Below are 21032 nucleotides of genomic sequence, written 5' to 3' on the forward strand. Positions count from 1 at the left end.
GTTCAATTAAGGCTATTTTTCAATATAACTACAGGTCTATTTTAGACAAATATATCTAGCTTCTCTCCAATAATGTTTAATCATCTTTTTGCACCATCTCAAATGCATCAGGCATTTGCAGTTTGGCATAGAAGTGGCTTGGACTACTTTCAATATCTCTTTACCGATGATAGCTTTGCATCATTTAACTTTTTGTGTGAAGAGTTTTGTCTCTATATACTTCCCAGGGTATCCATATCCACCCTATAAAGACTTATTGCATTCAGTCCTTAATGTAAATCCACGTAATAAAGGAGCAATATCAAAAATATATGCATTAATTCTAAATAGCTGTCCTCGTACATGGGACATAACCAAGGCAGCATGGGAAGGAGAAGTTGGAGAAGATATACCAGAAGACACCTGGGACAATGCCATACAGCTTATACACACATCCTCTCTCTGTATCAGACATGGCTTGATCCAATTTAAGGTTGTCCACAGGTTGCATTATTCTAATGATAGATTGTCTACATTATACCCTAATGTTGTACCAAACTGTTGTAGGTGTCAATATTCTCCTGTTTCTTTGGGACACATGTTTTGGTCATGTCCGTCTTTACATGGTTTCTGGTCTTCAATCTTCCAATCCCTCTCAGCGATACCTGGCAAAACACTGCAGCCTGATCCTTTAATAGCTATCTTTGGTGTAGTTAGGGACGAACTGAAGTTGTCCCACACGCACAGAAATGCAATCGCTTATGCATCATTGTATGCCCGCCATCTGATATTGTTGAACTGGAAGAAGAAGAACCCTCCTGCCTATGTTCATTGGCTTAGAGAGGTGATGTTGGGATTAGCTTTAGAAAAAATTAGGTATACAGTACGTGGTTTGAAGGATAAATATTAGGGCCGGGACTCAATTAAAAAAATTAATCTAATTAATTAGAGGCTTTGTAATTAATTAATCGAAATTAATCACATTTTAATCACATAAATATTTGACCTGAGAACAGTGAGAAGTAATTTTTTTCACATGGATTTTTAGTATACCATTGAATAATGACTGAATACATAAGCTTAAGCAACAAAAATAGTTTATTTTTGTTCACGTCCAACAGACCAGTGCAATTTTTGACATTAGGTAGGTAGACCTTCTGTAAACTATAATACTTTACTTTTATAATAATTACTTTTAAGTAAAACACAATACTTTCAAGTACATTCAGAACATTGGAAACCCTGACTATTAGAAAACATCTTTCTGTTCTTCAGAGGCCATAACAGACTTTGTTGATTTACCAACAGCTGGTTTAAAAAAAATAAAATTAATTTCAGTCCAACTCTCTCAATAACCTTGGCCAAAACAATAAAGAGTTTAACATAAAGTGCCAGTTGCACCAACAACATAATACATAGTTCAACATAAAGTGCCAGTTGCACTAACAACATAATACATAGTTCAACATAAAGTGCTCCATTTAAAATAAAATAAAAAAAAGTGCCAGTAATTGACCTCAATCCCTTCTATTCTTCCAATATCCTGATGAAAAATAAAATTGTTGCTTAGGCCACTGTTTGATCAACATTTCAGTAACAACAAGCCCATTGGCCTCAGGATACCTCTATGACTACTTCTTCTACTTCTCTTTCAGCCAGTTGCTGAGACAAACTAGCCTGTTCACATTTTCAGAGCTCAAGGCTGCCCTTTTCTTTTGAACTATGTTACCTGCCAGTGAGAAAAGTCTTTCGCAAGGGACAGAAGTGGCAGGGCTGCCCAGATACTTGCGGGCCAGGGCAGAAAGCTGTGGATGGGCTCCCTCATGAGTGGACCACCACTGCAGTGGGCAGTCTGTCTCACTGATGGTGGGCTCTGCCCTGTAGCGGGCCAGAGCCCCGTTGGGCCCCTCTTCATCCTCTGATTCAGAGTCTGAATTAAACAGCAGGATGCTCCTCTTCCTTGCTGGCTCCTCTGTGGGTTCTGGAGTGGCTCTGTCTGGTTCTTTTCGCAGCAGTGCCTCAATGCTGGTCCACACCCCTCCTCGCTCTCCTCTTGGTAGACACTTTAGGTCCTTAGAATCAGAATCAGGTTTATTGTCACATGACAGATTTACAGAGTAGAACGATGGGTGAAATTCATTTTCATACATTGTTCCCATAAAAAGAAAGAGGGGGGAGGGAAGAAGAGGGGGGGCAGGGGAAAGGGGGTCAAAAAGCAAGAGAAAAGAAAAACAAAGAAGACCATTACACATGTTACCTTAAAGCGTTGGTCGAGTGCTGTAGCCACCCTGAGCCATCCATGGTTGAGTGTATCTTGGCGTTCAGACAGGTCCTTTTTAAAGGCACCCTTGAACCTCACCACATAGGCCGGGTCGTCATCTGAGACCTTCATGGTGTGGGTCAGGTGGCTGAGAGCAGGTAACACAACAGAGCACGAGACATAAGTCTCACCCCCAAGGAGCCCAGTCACATATCTGCAGAGGATAGTTTAGGAAAGTGATTAATTATTGTGCCAATTAATAGTAGATTAAAAACAGTAGCAACTTTATACTATAGTCATAGTGATATTCAGTACAATACATTTAAAAACAGTTGGTGGGTGTTTACCTGCATGGTTTAAGGAGGGTCTCGAGCCTATGCAGTCTGTCCCACTCTGCTGTAGTTAACATGGTGAGCTTGTGCTTCTGTTTGGCTAGAGTAACCTTCACAGCCTCTTGGTTCTTCAGCAGACGAGAGATCATAAACAGTGTTGAATTCCACCTTGTGGAAACATCCTGTATCAGTGGCTCTTTGTCTTGTTCTAGTTGTGTTTGCTCCTTGTGCAGTTCCTCTGTGTTTGAGGGGCTATGTTTAAAATGCCCCACTATTTTACGACATCTTGCCAATGTGGCTGTGAACCCGCTGTCAGCAAGGCAAACTGTGATGGTCCTCTGCAACACGTGAGCAACACACGGCATGTGCTGGAATGTGAGCTGTCTCACTGCAGCGATCATGGTTCGGGCACTGTCTGTTCCGATTGTGGTGACTTTTTGTGTGATTTCCCAGGCTTCTGCTACAGACTCAAAATCTTCTGCCACGTTTTCAGCAAAGTGCCTAGTGGTGGTCTTCTGGATGGTTAAGGCAAATGAGTGAAGACGCCACTTCATGTCAATAAAGTGTGCCGTCACACCGAGGTAATTTGAATTGCTTACCGAGGTCCAATGATCTCCAGTCAGGGCAACACACTCGGCTTTCTCCAACAATAAATTCTCTTTATCTTCCTTTTCATTGTCATAAAGCTGCTGGACTCTTTTTGTCACTGTCTTTCTGCATGGCAGCTCGTATGTTGTGTCAGACGACGCAATCTGTAGTACCTTTTGCAGGCCCTTATCTTCTACCACTCCAAGTGGTCTACAGTCGAGTGCAACCCAGTGAGCCAGGGCATTGGTTATTTTTTCAGACGTGGACTTAGTTACCCTCGTCCTCAAACCAGTCAACTGGTGGAGTGTGGGTTGGGTGTGGGTCCCTGTACTCGGAGTCGGGCTAACGTCCACGCTAGCTGCTACATGCTTTGCATTTAGGTGATACTTTAGGCTTGATGTGCTGCGGTGATATGCAAATTCTTTATTGCATAGCGTGCACACAACAATGTTCTTATCCACACTACCATCCGTTCGTTTTTTGAAAGAAAATTTCCCATCCACGGGGCCAACCAAAGCGGTTTCATCAGCGTTCATGAAACGTTCCGCGGTGCAAAAATAAGTGTGATTAAAATGCATCAATTTTTTAAACGCGGTAATTATTGTGTAATTAATTAATCTTAATTAACGCGTTAAAGTCCCGGCCCTAATAAATATGTCAAAACCTGGTCACAGTTCATAACCCATATCAAGAGCCTGCCTTTTGCCTGACCCCTTGCCTTTTTTAATTTATTATTATTTTTTCGTTCTTTCTTTCTATTTTGGCGCTTTTCCACTACACCATTCCAGCACGACTCGCCTCGACTCGCCTCGGTTCTTTTTGCGTTTCCACTAGGGAAAGTACCTGGTACCTGGTCCTTTTTTAGTACCTGCTCTGGTGAGGTTCCAAGCGAGCCAAGCCGGTACTAAAATGTGACGTCGACACACTGCTGGCCGCTGATTGGTAGTTGTCGCTGGAAGAGTCATGAGCCGTCCCACACAAGAATCAAACCCGGCATTTTTAAATACCGGCAGCAGCGTTACAACCATAGTTACAACCATAGTTACAGCCATACGGCTCAATTTTCTTGCTTTGTGTGACAGAAAGCCTCATACAGCAGCAAGTACACCACTGCCTCAATGTCCTCCATTGTTTATGTGTTTTGTGTCGCGTATAAAACGAAGTCACAGCAGTTTCGCGGAGCCGTGCTATGACGACCCCGCCCACGTTGAGTAGGTACTTTTTTGTAATGGAAAAGGAACCGTGCCGAGTCGAGGCGAGCCAAGGCGAGTCGTGCTGAAACTGTGTAGTGGCAAAGCGCCATTTGACTGCTGTCCTGGTCTTTTCAATGCCCAGAGTGTGATATGATGTGTGATTTTTTTTTTTTTTTTTTTTACTGACAAAGAGTCATAACACGATTGATCCATGTTTACTGTAGATGATGATTGTGTAGATAATTCTCAGTAGTGATGACTCCATGAGTTTCTTTAACTATAAAATTCTAACTATTAGGGACAAAATGAATCACCTCCTACCTTCGATAGGCAAGGATTTATCCTCAAACACATGTAACCTAGAACCTGCTCTTAAACCTTTTTCTCTAATCAACCTTACAGAATTAACTTCAACTAGTGCAGTGCCCGTGCAAAATATTTTTACTACAAAGTAGCCTTGGCTATTCGAAGTGTTTTTAGTTTCATCCATTTTTTTGAGGGACTGAAATGTATTTCACATTTTAGCTGCCAAAGCTTTGCTGCCTTATACCTTCTCTAAAGCCCAATTTCCACCGGGTCTGTCAGCGGCGCTGAACGGCTGCTCTGCTGCGATCACGGGAGCCGTTAAATCGTGTCAAGATCAATAGAGCAGACCGGAAGTCAGACACAGAATCGCCATAATAAAACTTCTGTCTTTCAAAATAAAACAACCCGTGCAGCCTCCCGATTGTATTTCAGCAACAAACATGAATAAAACAGACAGATAAAGACATATAGCTACATAGCCTACTGACACATGGTATAAGCACAAAACTCAAATAAAAATACCAAATCAACTAAATTTGAGCAAGTTAACAAAATCGGGCATTTTAGTTGTGCTGCTACTACAGTGATTACGGTAGCCTAAAGGCACTCGTTTGGATTTTATTGGGCTGCCGCAATTACTATATTAACAGTGCAACTTCATTTTTTCTCTCCCATAGCTCCGCTCAACTGCCGTTACTCGCTCGGTGTGAGTTGGCACCGGGCAGAGCACTTTCAGCCTGGTTCTGCCTGAGGTTTCTTCCCGTTAAAAGGGAGTTTTTCCTTGCCACTGTCGCCAAGTGCTTGCTCATGTGGGAATGCTGGGTCTCTTTAAATTAAATGTAATTAAATTAAATTTAAAGAGTATGGTTTAGACCTAATGTATGTGTAAAGTGCCTTGCAGTGGCGTGCACAGATAGACACTAGGTGGTGCTATAGCACCTGCCCTTTGCCCTCTGGACTAAGCAAGTGCCCTTTTGAAAGTCCTTTTTTTTTTTTTACAGTGTACTGTATGTGGCCCATGTTGACATGATCATCTATAAAAGCTTGACGATTAAAAGCGTGTGATAATAATGCCCCAATATGGGCTTATTTTGCAACCAGTACACTGATCTATCATTGTAGCTGCCTAACTTGCTAAAAACCTCTCCATGTGTGTATATTCCAGAGAAATAAGACAACAGTGATTCTATAGTCCAATTGAAAGGTCAAGTATCTTATTAACATATTGACATAAATAAATATGCAATTACATTCAACATGTGCCTGTAATGTTTTGTTGTTTAAAAAAAAATCTCATGCGATAATAAGGCAGCCGGCAGTTCCACATGCTGAACAAAGTGCCCTTATTTTTCACTGAGCACCTTCCCCCCAAAATGTCTGTGCACGTCACTGGTGCCTTGAGAAGACTTTTGTTGTAATTTGACGCTATATAAATAAAGATTGATTGATTGATTACTTCGTCCAAACCATCATCCTGTCTCTTAGACTCAATTCCAACTACGCTGCTTAAGGAAGTCTTTCCTTCAATTAGCACCTCTATATTAGATATGATCAATATGTCTTTAGTAACAGGATATGTACCTTTAAGGTAGCTGTAATTAAACCACTTCTTAAGAAGCCTACACTTGATTCAGAGGTTTTAGCCAACTATAGACCTATATCTAACCTCCCCTCCTTGAGAAAGCAGTTGCCAATCAGCTATGTGACTTTCTACATTTTAATAGTTGATTTGAGGATTTTCAGTCTGGATTTAGAGCCCATCATAGTACAGAGACAGAACTGGTAAAAGTTATAAATGACCTCCTAACTTCATCAGACAATGGACTTCTCTCTGTCCTCGTCCTGTTAGATCTTAGTGCTGCCTTCAACACCACTGACCATCAAATCCTGTTACACAGACATGAACATTTAATTGGCATCAAAGGAATTGCATTAAATTGGTTTGAGTCCTATCTATCAGATCGATTTCAGTTTGTACATTTTAATGATAAATCCTCCATGCAAACAAAAGTTAGACACAATGTTCCTCAGGGTTCAGTGCTTGGACCAATACTAATCAATTATATCTATCAATAAAGCCAGAAGAAAGAAACCAGTTAACTTAACTACAAACATGCCTTAAGGACATAAAGGCCTGGATGACCTGCAACTTCCTGTTATTAAACTCAGACAAAACTGAAGTTATTGTGCTTGGCCCTAAACACCTTAGAAATACGTTATCTAATCATATAACTAATCTGGATGACATTACTTTGGTCTCCAGCACCACTGTAAGAAACCCAGGAGTTGCATTTAATCAGGATTTGTCTTTCAATTCCCACATAAAACAAATTTCAAGGACTGCCTTTTTTCATCTTCGTAACATTGCAAAACTCAGGCACATCCTGTCCCAAAAAAACACTGAAAAACTATTTCAGGCATTTGTTACTTCTAGGTTGGATTATTGTAATTCGTTGTTATCAGGCTGCCCTAACAGGTCTTCAAAGACTCTCCAGCTGGTCCAGAATGCAGCTGCACACGTACTGATTAAAACTAGAAAGAGAGATCATATTACTCCTATTTTTGCTTCACTGCATTGGCTTCCTGTAAAATCTAGAATCGAATTAAATATCCTTCTCACTTTCAAAGCTCTTAATGGTCAGGCTCAATCATATCTGAAAGAGCTCATAGTACCTCATGAACCTACTAGAACATGCATGCAGGCTTACTTGTGGTTACTAGTATGTAGAATGGGAGGCAGAGCCTTCAGTTATCAGGCTCCTCTCCTGTGGAACCATCTACCAGATTCGGTCCGGGGGGCAGACACCCTGTCTACATAGAGTAGGCTTAAAACGTTCCTTTTTGATAAAGCTTATAGTTAGGGCCGGCCAGGCTCATTTATGCTGCTATAGGCTTAGACTGCCGGGGGACTCCCATGATGCACTAAGCTCCTTTCTCCTTTCTCCTCCTCCCTCTCTCTATCCATCCATTTCCATTTCCATTCATATGCTATTAATGCATAATGCAACTTAAAGTTCTTCCCCAGAGTTCTCTGTGCTTTCTCGTCTCACAGGTAACCAGGGGTTGTAGATGACTGGATGACAGATTCATGTCCTGGAACCGCTATTCTCCCGCGCAGGACATACTAACTTCAATGCTGATTTTTAATGTGCTTCTCTCTCCTATCCTTTCTCTCTGTCGTCTTTACCCCCCCATCCTCCTCCTCTCAACCTCAGCCGGCCGAGGTAGATGGCCGCCCACTTTGAGCCTGGTTCTGCCTGAGGTTTCTTCCCATTAAATGGGAATGCCAATGTTGCCAAGTGCTTGCTCATGTGGGAATGTTGGGTCTCTTTAAATTAAATTAAAGAGTACGGTTTAGACCTGCTGTATGTGTAAAGTGCCTTTTGTTGTGATTTGGCGCTATATAAATAAATATCGATTGATACTCTACTGACAGATTTCTGACCATTAAACAGAGTGACACCTCCGACTCTGCTTTTGTTGAAACATTTTGGTGAAACCAAACCGACCCAAAGGCAAAATACAACAAAGTAGCAAATTAGGTAGTTTTGCTCACTCACAAAAAGATTGGAATCAAAATCAAAATAGTTCCTGGCAGGGAATTTAAGACCATAAAACATACTGACCAGATTTGCTTTCATAACTTTAAAAAAAAACAACATTTTGGCAGTGGTTAGTCTATGTTCAATCATATTAGCTAATTTATAACAATTTTGATGACTGTAGTTTGAGTAGAATCTGTCTTTCCCCTTTCAGTCCAGCTGTCCTCCAAACAGTGGTGTGTCTGTCAGTTGATGGCCTGAGACGAAGTTTTGGTGTTGCAATGACTGTGTCAGCTAACTGGTGGGTGGAGTACTCTGCGAGTAGTAACCCTACATTGCCACATGGGGCTGCAATGAGTTTCTTCTCATTCACTGATCGACAGATTTATGGCATTGCTCCCATAACAGAGGTAGGTCATTCATTCAATTCCTACCCAAATCCCAGAATCTTTCAAGTCTTTAGAGGGTCATCTAATCTTATTATTCAAACATCATTTTGATTATGTTTTTTCTGATTCTCTTTGTCCCCAGAGCAACACAATCATCAACACAGCAATACTGACTAACCAGCCAGTGTCACTTCCTGTCATTGTGCTGTCTATAAGTCATGATGGGAAGGTGTCAGATGTCACCTCTGCAGTCATGTGTCACTCAACTAATGAGAACATTGTCAAGGTACTTCTTTTTTTTTTTAACCAAAAGGGTAAGAAAAATACAACAACAAACATACAGGTATTCAGAAGATTGACATCACCTTTCTTCAGGACAGTCTCAAGGTCTGATTACTAGCTTTTTCCACTAGAAAGCATTCAACTGTCAACATCTCAAAGTCCTTCCTTAGCTGATTTTTTTTGTTTTGTTTTGCTGATTGAGAGACCTTAAAGGAAACCTCAGGCAGAACCAGGCTCTAGGTGGGCAGCTATCTGCCTTGACCGGTTGGGTTTGAGGGAGAGAGAGAGAAAGGAAACGAAGAGAATGAGAAGAGGGAGAGAAGAAGAATAGGAATGGATTTAAAAATAAACAAACACTATGTTATGCTAATGCTAATATATAATATATATGCTAATATTGCAACCTCAAGTGAACAGAGGGAATGTTGTCTCTAAAGTTAGTTAGACTGTCCTTGTGGTATTTTAGTGCACAGGTGGGAGGAGAGGCAGATGTCTCAGAACCACATCTATTTGTGGCATAACGTCAATTTTCTGGTGCTTTGGTGATTTTATTAACAGGATCAAATGAAATACTTGCTGCAGATGTGCTGCAATGGATTAATACTTAAAATATAAATAATTTATTTTAACTAAACACTATGGGCACTGAAGCTCATTTCCCCAAACAACTTTTATTTTATTTTGATTGGATAACACTGCTGTTGGGCGGAAACTCCATATTTTGTTTTGGACATACTAGGTTTCCAACAGTGACCATAAATATCAATATCAAGAGAATGGGTCAAGCTATGTGTCATATTATTTAAAGCCCGACAAAAAAGAAGAAGAAAAAAAGCACAGTTTTTTTTTTCTGCTCAAGAGCCCCTGGGCATGATATGAACTGCTTTGGGACTAAATCAGGTCCCATAGCCAGCTGTGCTGTGCATTATGCCAAGCTGAGGAAGAGCTTTGTATTATAAACATCAATTGAGGGTTGACTTGGAGCGGCAACAAAATACGCTTCCTTCTCCTTGTTAGCCAAGTGAAGGCAGGACGTCTTCACATAACGTGCAACACACTGTTTGCAAGACGTTGCCTTGAAGTACATTAAAATGTGTCATTTTGTTCACATATATGGTCCAAACAGTGTTGGGGAAGCTACTTTGCAAGCGTAGCTTGTAAAACTACATGTAGTTCAGCCTGGCAGTAGTTTGTAAAACTACAGCTAAAAAAAGTTGCTTTAGCAACTACTTATACTCATTATACTGATTTAACTCAGCGTTAAATAAATCAACATTTGGTGTATATGAAACTAAATATAATAGCCTACAAAAATTCACATGCATGCAGAAATATGCCTCTCAACCCAGTTTTATTTTTTTAAAGAAAAAAAGCTGGTCAACATACTGTAGGTTCACCATAGACATGTTGGGTAATATAAAGAGAAAATGAAAATCCTACCCCAATACCCACATGTAAATCAGAAATGTAAATCAGTCAACAAAAAATAAAAAAACAAAAAGAGGTAGACATATTCTAGATCGGTGTGTCTTGAACAACAATGTTGGCATGTCATGACATGATTCAACACAATAATTGTAAAATAACATTTATATAGGTCTTTTTAATAAAAAATATTTCATGTTATTGGCCAAAATTGTACTTGTGAGTAAATTGAGTAGTTAAACTACAAAAAATGACCCAAAAAGTAGTTGAACTACTTGATGCAGCACAAAATATGAATGTAGTTTAACTACCAGCAAGTTACAGCAAATTGTAGTTAAACTATGTAGTTTAACTACATGTAGTTTAAGTCTTCCCAACACTAGGTCCAAATGACAATTGTAATTAAAGCTGCGAGCAGCGTTGGGCGGGACCTCGCCCCCTTGCGCACGTCGGGCCACGGCGAAGCGGAAAGGTTTCCGTTGGGTGCATTTAGAAGCATTCAGACCCGGGCATTTATTGGACACTGCAATAAGTAGATACACGTTACACACACTATCTCTCTCTCTGTCTGTGTAGACATTTAGACTGAGCAACTGAAATGAACTGCCACTTTGATGAGTCAAACAGGAGAGGAACTTATTTCCAGTGAAACCTGTAGATATGTTTGTAGTTCATGCTCATGTAATTTGTGTTTGATCTAGCCTTAGACAGCAATGTCAGTGAAATAGTTGACAGACTGCACAGATATCTAAAATCATAATAATACAGTCAATAAACTTGAACTAGAATCAAAAAACTTCCTTATCAGGTATCATGAAAAGTTTTCTCCACTGGGTGGCACACTAAGACCACAAATGAACCTGGCTCAGCCAACACACAGTCGTTGCCATGGTAGTTAACGACTGCAGAGCATTGGCAGACTGGAGATGTGGGATTGAATGGGAGAGGAACAGGGTGCACATGTGTGTCCGCAGATCAAAAAGTGTAAAACATAGCCGGACCAAATTACACACATCTATAGATGAGACTTGTGGCTACATTTCGACGTTTGAATGAAGTCTATAGCTGAAAGTATGCAGGAATAATATATATATTTTGAAAAAGCCTGAAAAATCGTCCAAAATCATACATTTAAAAGGCAAACTGTGCACTTCCGGTTGGATTAAGGTCAGTGGTGTCAGCGCGTGATTTGTAGGTCTTGATAAGACAAACAATTGAGTTTTGGTTTGATCTTTCTACGACATTCCTATCAGGCGTAGTGGCCGTTTTACTGTTTCTAGGTGGCGCTAGAGAGTTCGACGTTGTTTGTTTTTCCATTTTATTGAACTCATGGCCAGACCTGATGTGCATTCCACATTTGGTGAGTTTTGGAGCAGGTTTAGGGGGTCAAATTAAGGCGCAAAGAGGCGGTTGAAGAAACATAATAATAAATGGCACACTAACCTGGCTGAGCCAGCTGCATACACACACACACACACACAGTCGTTGCCATGGTAGTTAACGACTGGAGCGCATGTGAACAGAGAATGCACAGACAGCAGGATGAGTGCAGTTTGAATGGGAGAGGAACAGGGTGCACATGTCGGGCCATAGATCAAAAAGTATAAAACATAGCCAGACCAAATTACACACATCTATAGATGAGACTTGTGGCTACATTTTGACGTTTGAATGGAGTCTGTAACTGAAAGTATGCAGGAATAATATATATATTTTGAAAAGCCTGAAAAATCGTCGAAAATCCCACATGTAACGGCAAACTGTGCACTTCCTGTTGGATTTAGGTCAGGGGTGTCAGCGTGTGATTTGTAGGTCTTGATAAGACAAACAATTGAGTTTTGGTTTGATCTTTCTACGACATTCCTATCAGGCGTAGTGGCCGTTTTTAATTGTTTCTAGGTGGTGCTAGAGCCGTTTTACTGTTTCTAGGTGGCGCTAGAGAGCCCATTTTGGCACTTTTGGGGTTAATTTTTCTATTTTATCTAATTTATGGCCAGACCTGATGTGCGTGTTGAATTTGGTCTGTCCTGGAGCATGTTTAGGTGGTCAAATTTAGGGTCAAAGTGGCATGAGACATTCCTCCCATTCATTGTCTATGGGAGCGTTTTGGCGAGGGTTTTTGGGCACTTGACCTTTGAGGGCTTCTAAAATCCAAACCGGACGATTAATGGAAAAGTTGTTCAGATAGTTTGTGCAGCAGGGTGTGCTCAGTCAGCTATTTAAGTTTGAAGCCGCCACGATGAACGCCCTCGGACAAGATAGCGTTTGTAGCAGGCCAAGAATCGTCAAAAATCCCACATGTAACAGCAAATTGTGCACTTCCTGTTGGATTTAGGTCAGGGGTGTCAGCGCGTGATTTGTAGGTCTTGATAAGACAAACAATTGAGTTTTGGTTTGATTTTTCTACGACATTCCTATCAGGCGTAATGGCCGTTTTAGTGTTTCTAGGTGGCGCTAGAGAGCCAATTTTGGCACTTTTGGGTTTGTTTTTCCATTTCATCGAATTTTTCGCCAGACCTGATGTGCGTTCCGAATTTGGTGAGTTTTGGAGCAGGTTTAGGGGGTCAAATTAAGGCTCAAAGAGACGGTAAAATAAAAAAATAAAAAAAAAACAATACAAATTCAATAGGGTCCTTGCCTCCAGGCAAGGGCAGGACTCCTCTGGAGTCCTCGCCCTCTTGCCTTTCGGCTCGGTCCCTAATTAAAGCCGCAAGCGGCGATGGCGGGCCCTCGCTCACCCATGCCACCGCGGGGCCTGAGGCATGGCGGGGCTGTGGCGTGAAGCAGAAAGTGAGAAAAAACCTGGAAGGAGGCCAAAAATGCAATGTTTCGTTCATCCAGTAGGAGGCAGTCACAGGTTGTTACACATATGGTCTGGTGTGGTCTGGTGTGTTCAGGGCGGCCACTCATCAGTCATGTGAAGTTTGGAGTGAATTGGACAAAGCATGAAGGAGTTATGAGAGGTTGATGGTTCATCCACCAGGGGGCAGTAGAGTGTAACAAAACACAAGCGGTTGCGTTCAGGGTGGGACAGTGATTACACGTGAAGTTTTGTGGAAATCGCACAATGATGATGTAAAATATGGCACTTCCTGTTTCCACTAGGGGGCGACACAAGTGAGATCGCCTATTAGCGAATGGAGACGTTGAGGTCGGCACCCTGGACCTGTGTACCAATTTTCATGATGATACGAGTTCAATAAAGCCATCAAAAAGCCAAACGTATTTTCATGGCGAGGAATTGATGGTCACCGCGTCGCCACACGGACGCCATTACTCGTAGCTTCACAGTCTTCATAATGTAGCTTCACCAACTGGTTCTGAATGAAGTTGATGGGGCAAAGTATGTAATTTTAATGAATCTTAGTTAACTTCCTGTTACCACCGGGGGTCACCAGGCGATGGCAGCTTAGGCAGAATCCTTTACATCTATTTTGGCTCGCAGACTAGAAACAATTTTACCTGATCTCATCCACTTAGATCAGACTGGATTCATCCAGCAGAGACAAACTCTGGATAACATAAGAAGAACATTACACATACTAGACCAGACAAACAAAGATAAAACTAAATCATTGATAGTGGGATTAGATGCTGAGAAAGCCTTCGATTCGGTTCGATGGGTATTTCTGTATAAAGTGATGGGAAAGTTTGGCTTTCAAGACAAATTTATTAGAACAATAAGTTCCCTATATAATAAACCCACGGCTCGAATAAAGATTAATGGGGATATCTCTGACTCCTTTGTCTTAGAGAGGGGAACGAGACAGGGATGTCCGATTTCCCCTCTACTTTTCGCTTTATTTATCGAACCTCTGGGCCAATTGATAAGACAAAGTGAAGTTGTCAAAGGTATTACCATTGCAGGGGCTGAACAGAGAGTAGCGATGTTCGCAGATGATGTTTTGGTGTTCTTGGAAGAGCCTGAGAAATCATTTATAGGATTGATGACACTACTGGAGGATTTTGGGAAATTATCAGGCTACAAACTTAACATCTTAAAAACACAGGTCATGACTTTAAATTGTAGTGCCCCAAGAAATTTACAGGATAAATTCAATCTCAAATTGGAAGCTAATTCAATAAGATATTTAGGCATTAATTTGACTAAGGATCTCTCAAAACTATCACAGGCAAATTATGGTCCACTGTCCTCAAAAATAAAATCAGATTTGCACAGATGGAACCTCATCCCCTTTCTCAGTTTGAATTCAAGGGTAAGTGCAGTCAAAATGAATATCCTCCCCCGCCTATTATACATTTTTAGGACTCTACCAGTAGAGGTGAACGACAATCAGTTCAGGGAATGGGATAAATGGATTTCCCGCTTCATCTGGTAGGAAAAGAAGCCACGGATCCGGTTTTCCACTTTACAACTAGGAAAGGAGAACGGTGGGATTGCATTTCCTTGTTTAAGAAACTATTACTATGCCTCACAACTTATTCCCTTACTGCACTGGTGCAGCAGGGAATACAAGGCCAGGTGGAAAGAATTAGAATCTGGTTTGAACACTACTTTTCCCCTTGAAGCCACAATTGCTGATAGAGGACTGGCAGCTAAATTGGAAAACATAAACAACCCCTGGATTAATCAAACACTGAAAATATGGCAGAAAGTAGTTAAAGATTGTGGAATCCAGAAGATGCTAAAACTTTTCAGATGGTGTGCCTATGACACAGATTTTTTACCCAATAGGGGAGATAAAAGATTCGTATCCTGGGTCGAGAAGGGTCTTACAACCTATCTCTCCTTTACACACAAAGGCGCAATACAAAGTTTTCAGTGTTTAAAGGCCAAGCATGATCTACAACAAAATGACTTTTTCAGATTCCTCCAAATTCGTGACTATTTCAACCAAAATTGTAGAACTATAGACTTATCAGCAGCAGAATTAGCATTCTACAAAATCTTGAAATCAGCCTCCAGCTCAACTCTTTAAAAAAGCATTTCTAGATTATATGACTCACTTTTGCATGCTACTAATGAAAATACACTTCATATTAAAGACAAGTGGGAAAAAGAGGGAGGAATGAAGCTGTCTGAGGAAGATTGGGGGGAGATTTGCACTTTTCAGTGGTCGTCAACAAACCCAATGGACTGGCAGGAGCACTGTTGGAAAAATGTTATAAGATATTTTAAGACCCCGTATCAAGAAAAGTACAAGAATACAAACTCAAATTGCTGGAGAAAATGTGGTTCTTCAGAGGCAAACCATTTCCATGTATTCTGGGGATGCCCCAAACTGAATCAATACTGGAGTGGCATCCACAACACATTAAATACAGTGTTTAAGTGTCAATTTCCCCTCAATTTCGAAAATCTGTATCTGGGTCGTGTTGTATGTGTGACACTAAGGAGGGATATAAAGCTGCTTCAGGCCCTTTTGGCCGCAAGTAAAAAATCCATCACCAGAAAGTGGTTAAATCCATCACCACCTACAATGACCTATTGTCTGAGGACCCAAAAAGATAAGTTTGACCAAATTTGGGAAAGATGGACTGAATTCATAACTCCAACCCGAGCAGACTTTGTATGACCCCTCTGAAGTACTTATTCATTTATTTTCCACCTTTTCCTGGATGAAAACTTAAATATGTAAGCTCCTTCACTTAATTGTATATAGTTATCATTTCAAGACTGTAAGTCTGTTGTTTACTGAATGATAACCCCAGGTATGCAGGCTGTGAACATGTGGGTTAAAGGGAGGGTCTTATGTGTGAGTTTGTACTGTACCTGAATGTACTAAACCTTCTATACTCGATGGACTATACAACAACGTTTCCAGGATTATGAATATGGAGGCTCATGAAGGACCAAATGGACGTTCCTCTATCACACAATCTCTGACTCCCGCAGACTTTTTTATATGAGTACCTGTATGCACGACTGGATGGGGGAAAATTTTGAAAAATTGGAATAGGTTTATGGAAAACTTTGATTTTATATTTTTATGCTGATGTTTGTTTGTAAATGCCTTTTCCAAACAAAATAAAAAATTACAAAAAAAGAAAACATACTAACAGGCTAACACAGTCCGTGCACCTATGACCTAACATCTTGCACTTGTTGTTGCTTTTGTGCAGTTAAAATAGGGCCCACTTTCAAGGTTAAAACACATAAATTAAACCCAACTAATGTTTTATTGACTTAATATACATACTGTGCAATGGCAATGTAATTGGAATCTTTCTTGCTTGTCCTTGGTCTCCACCCTAACCACAGGTCTCCAGTGATTGCTCCACCGTCTTTGTGGATGGCAGTGAATCAGGTGTGGGCAACACCTGTGCAGTGGTGGAGTTTCTACTGGGCGCACTCAGTGGCTCTCTGTGTCTAGAGGTGTGGGCTCCTTCGGTGCCTCTGCGTGTCTCCTTGGCAGACCCCATTCTTAATGCCATCGATGGCTGGCACCACTTCACAGACAAAGGGTATGAGACAGCCATTACACTTTGTTTTAATGGGCCTCTTTTTGGGCTTTTTTCTGTGTATATAAAGAGGTTCACCTCTTTATATACACATATATATATAGCAGGTGGTTATAAGGTCTAAAAGTAGTAAATGGCTGCATTTATATTACAGTTTTACTTATTCACATTCACTCAGAGCAGCAAGATGGAAGATGCAGATTTATATATACACATACATGTGTGTATATATGTAATAATAATAATAATAATAATAATAATACATTTTATTTAAAGGCGCCTTTCTTGGCACTCAAGGACACCGTACAAAATTACTGAAATTAAAAACACATTCAAAATAAGCAATACAAATAAAATATATGATGATATATGATGTTTTGTAGGTGGAAGTAGGCAGACCGGGTAATGTTATTGATGTGGGATTGAAAGGACAGTGTGCTATCAAGGATGACACCTAGACTCTTAACCTGGGGGGAGGGTGAAACGGAGGAGTTGGTTTTGGATAGAGTGGATTTGGTGCCAATGAGGAGAACCTCGGTTTTGTTGCTGTTTAATTTAAGGAAGTTTAGGGTGAACCAGGTTTTTATTTCAGTGATGCAATCAGTGAGGGAGGTGGGTGTCATCAGCGTAACAATGGAAGTGAATGTTAAATTTGCAGAAGATATTGCAGAGGGGAAGGAGGTAAGTGATGAAGAGGAGGGGCCCCAGGACAGAGCCCTGGGGCACACCGGAGGGGGGGATTGATTTAATAGGACGGGGGTTGTTATACATATATATATACACACACACATATATATATATACTGTATATATGTATTTAAAAAAAAAAATATATATATATATATATATATATGTTTGTGTATATATAGACCTATATATATCCCATGTGTCCATTTTCCTCAGGTGTGTGCCAGTTTATCAGCGCTCCTCAGTCCAGGTTCTGACTCAGTTCACAGCTCAGGACTCCCAGAGCAGAACCACACACCTCCTTGGCTCAACTGATTGGTTTGTGGATGTGACAGAGCTGGTCCTTAACTGGCTGAGAGTAGAGGACCCGCGAGTAGCTTCTCTTGGCACCCAGAACAACCTGATTGGTTTACGGCCTGGAAAGACATCTCTCCATGTAGGTGATGATTACAGATTAAATCAGCTGGGCACTTTACCTCCTGAGTATGATCATCATCATCATCATCATCATCATCTCTCTCAGGTCGTTTCTAAGCATTGGGATGGTGTGTTGGGCAGCTGTGACATCAGTGTTACCTCTGACACTGTTTCCCCCGGTGACCTGTCTGTGCAGGTGGTCAGTGGCCTTGGCATGTCAGTCAAGGCCAGCCCCACCCATCCCTCTATCATCACAACAACAGTGACAGCCTACAACATCCTCTACAACTATCACCAGGTGAGAAACAGGTTATTTATGATATCACTCATGAGCAGGTGGATAGGAAAATGTTTTGGGCAGGCACTAAAAATTTCCAAAAAAGCCAGTCCTCAAATATTTAGGCATAATTTACTGATGTACTGTACATTTCCATAACACTAATTCCATCATTATCATTATCATTAGTTATCTCATACTCCCCACACTGCTGCTCTTGCTATATTTCTTTTACAATACAAACAGTGTGGTTCTGTGTAATTTGTTAGATACCATAGATACCATAAAAATGGGGAGTCTTTTCACAACCCCCGTTTCATCCTGCCATCCTGGAGACTGCTAGGTCCAAATGTACTCAGTGTTTACTGAGCATTTACTGAATGTACTGAACAGGCAATGAATCAGTGTTTCCACTGTAATTGTACAGGGCAGCACATCATCTATTATCTATTCATTCGGAATATGTATTTATCATTTGGAAAATCTATTCATTTGGAAATCAATAGCGTTTGGAAGCACTGCAGTGTTGTTCCGATTTTTCTTTGGTTGGCTACAGGTAGCCATACATTTGTGACAGATATCAATGAGGTGGACAATTACAAAAATTGAGAAAATCAGGTAAAATGTTTTTACTTTAAGGTTTGGTTTTACTTATGCATCTAGAAATCAAAAACTGCACACTGTGCCAATGGTGGCCATGTTGGTGTGGCAAGAGTGGGCTGCAGTGAATTAACCAGTATTCTCAAAACAATCCAACTATGCCACCATGGGAGGAAAAATAGTACCTCAGAACGGTACCACGAACCCAAAAGGCAAACAGGTTTGTCGGAGCCAAAATATGTTTTTGCTTGTGTTTATATATCTTCTTGAACTGCATGTCATAGTGTCACACATCTATTTCTGTCACATTAGAAATAAAGGGCTGTGCCAAATAAAGGTCTTTCTATGCTGTTGAGATAATAAAACCATTATATAGCATATATTAGGCTGAGACTGATACAGGGACAGGGCTAATCTTATATAAGTAACTATGCAATGTGAAACTGCGTAGTATGCAGTCTACTAAAATGCTTTTCTCCTCATCCTTCCTCCATCATCTGTGCGTCTCTCTCTATGTCTCTCTTTCTCTCTCCAGGAGGCGTCCATCAGCATTTGGCTCCAGTTCAGCGATGACACTGCCTCCCTCCTCTCCTCCTTCAGCGACCTTCCCTTTTTCTTGCACCTCTCCTCATTGGCTGAAACCGTTGTCGTGGTGACACCTGGCCCAAGCCAATGCGTCTTTGCCCAGGGTGATGGAGGAGGGCCTCTACTCCGTGCAGAGCTTCTGGTTTCATCATGTGTTGACCAGTCGACCTCTTCAAACTCTATCATTGAGGGCCAAATGGATATGACAGACACTGGAGGAGGGCGTGGGACAAGGAAGCTGGCGAGGGGATCTGGTTGGATAAGAGTTAACTTGGACTTGGGCTCCCTCCAGCCACTAGGAAACAAAGATAAAGCAGAAGAAGAAGAAGAAGAAGAGGAGTTTGACTTCGATATTTCAGACATGCTGGTTGAGTCAGACAGTGATGTCTACTCATCTAACTTTGATGAGGGTGGAGAAAATGTAGAGAGTGAGAATTTAAGCAGTAGTGAATACTATAACAAAATTAGTGGGGGTATGACTAATAGAAACTGGAAAAAGGTTGGAAATGGAGGAATGGTGAGTCGGAACAATCTGGAAAGAGCTGTGCTGATGCCAAGCCAGGAGGAGGGTACTGTGTATTTCTCCCCAAGCCAGGAGAAATCAGGAGAGAGAGAGGAGGAGGATGAGCAGGGTGCTCGAGAGCTGGTGGTCGGCGTGGGCACCATCCTTTCTCTGCTCTGTCTCTCTGCCGCCCTCTTCCTGGCAAACTGCCTCCCCTGTGCCCTCTGTGAAAGGAGGAGGAAAACAGTAGAGGAGGAGAGAGAAGAACAACAACTTGAAGCAGGCACAAAGGAAGAAGAGGAAGAGGAGCACAAGAATAAAGAGGTAGACAGGAAGTTGGAGGACAGGAAGGAGACTGAAGGTGAAGACAAGCCAAAGCAGGAACAGGTGGAGAACAATAAAGAAGACGTGAAAGAAGTAGAGATCGTTTGCTGATATATGCAAGGGCAACCCAGTCTCACAGTATTTTGTGAAATAGTCACAAAATGTAACCTATTGACTCGTATCCATTAACAGTAGAGGTATCTGGATGCATGTCATCATGGATTGAGTCACTGTGTAAATATTAGGTCATACCACTGTCCTATCTTCAGCTATCAACATTCATTAACTCCTCAGGCAAACAGCAGTTTTATCACATTTACTGCCCAGATCAGCCACATTTTTGATCACTTGTTCTGATCATTTTTGATCACTTGTTCTGATCATTTTTGATCACTTGTTCTGATCATTTTTGATCACTTGTTCTGATCATTTTTGATCACTTGTTCTGATCATTTTTGATCACTTGTTCTGATCATTTTTGATCACTTGTTCTGACCACATGTTTTGTCAGCTGTGTACTATAAGTTCATCACATAAGTCATGTGTGCACATGATGTAGTACTTTGTGATGTGGCTGTGTTGCACTTCAGTCATTTCATATCCTCAGTGCTAAGCTCAGTGTTTTGAAAGAACCAGAAAATGTGTATGATCTGGATTCTGGGTTCCAGTTCCGAAGTACACTTTCATTAAAGTTTATCTTTCTTTCATTTATTTTACTTTCATGTGACTGTGAGACTATAGATGTGGAGGTGAGGTCTTTGTCTCAGTGATACAGCTATTATTTGTTCTTTTCCTGTCTCTAAGCTTAAGTTTACATATCACATTTTTAAACTCTTAGGACACAAAAGCAGTGGTGGACTCATTAGACTCACTCATTACACACACGCGCGCGTGCACACACACACACACACACACACACTAT

At 41.1% G+C, this 21032-nt stretch overlaps 1 protein-coding gene across 1 annotated transcript in view; it reads left to right on the forward strand.

The window, feature by feature from the left end:
- tmem132a (transmembrane protein 132A) overlaps positions 1-20221 on the forward strand; it is a 47822-nt gene extending 27601 nt beyond the window's left edge. Inside the window, exons 9-15 of the mRNA XM_062435854.1 lie at positions 8415-8610; positions 8732-8875; positions 16520-16722; positions 17622-17841; positions 17929-18120; positions 19235-19757; positions 19797-20221. Of these exons, the coding sequence (XP_062291838.1) occupies positions 8415-8610; positions 8732-8875; positions 16520-16722; positions 17622-17841; positions 17929-18120; positions 19235-19757; positions 19797-20221 (1903 nt within the window). The remainder of the gene's footprint in view (positions 1-8414; positions 8611-8731; positions 8876-16519; positions 16723-17621; positions 17842-17928; positions 18121-19234; positions 19758-19796) is intronic.
- The last annotated feature ends 811 nt before the right edge of the window (positions 20222-21032 follow it).

This window comes from Scomber scombrus, chromosome 2 (assembly GCF_963691925.1).
Source record: "Scomber scombrus chromosome 2, fScoSco1.1, whole genome shotgun sequence".
Taxonomy (NCBI): Eukaryota; Metazoa; Chordata; class Actinopteri; order Scombriformes; family Scombridae; genus Scomber; species Scomber scombrus.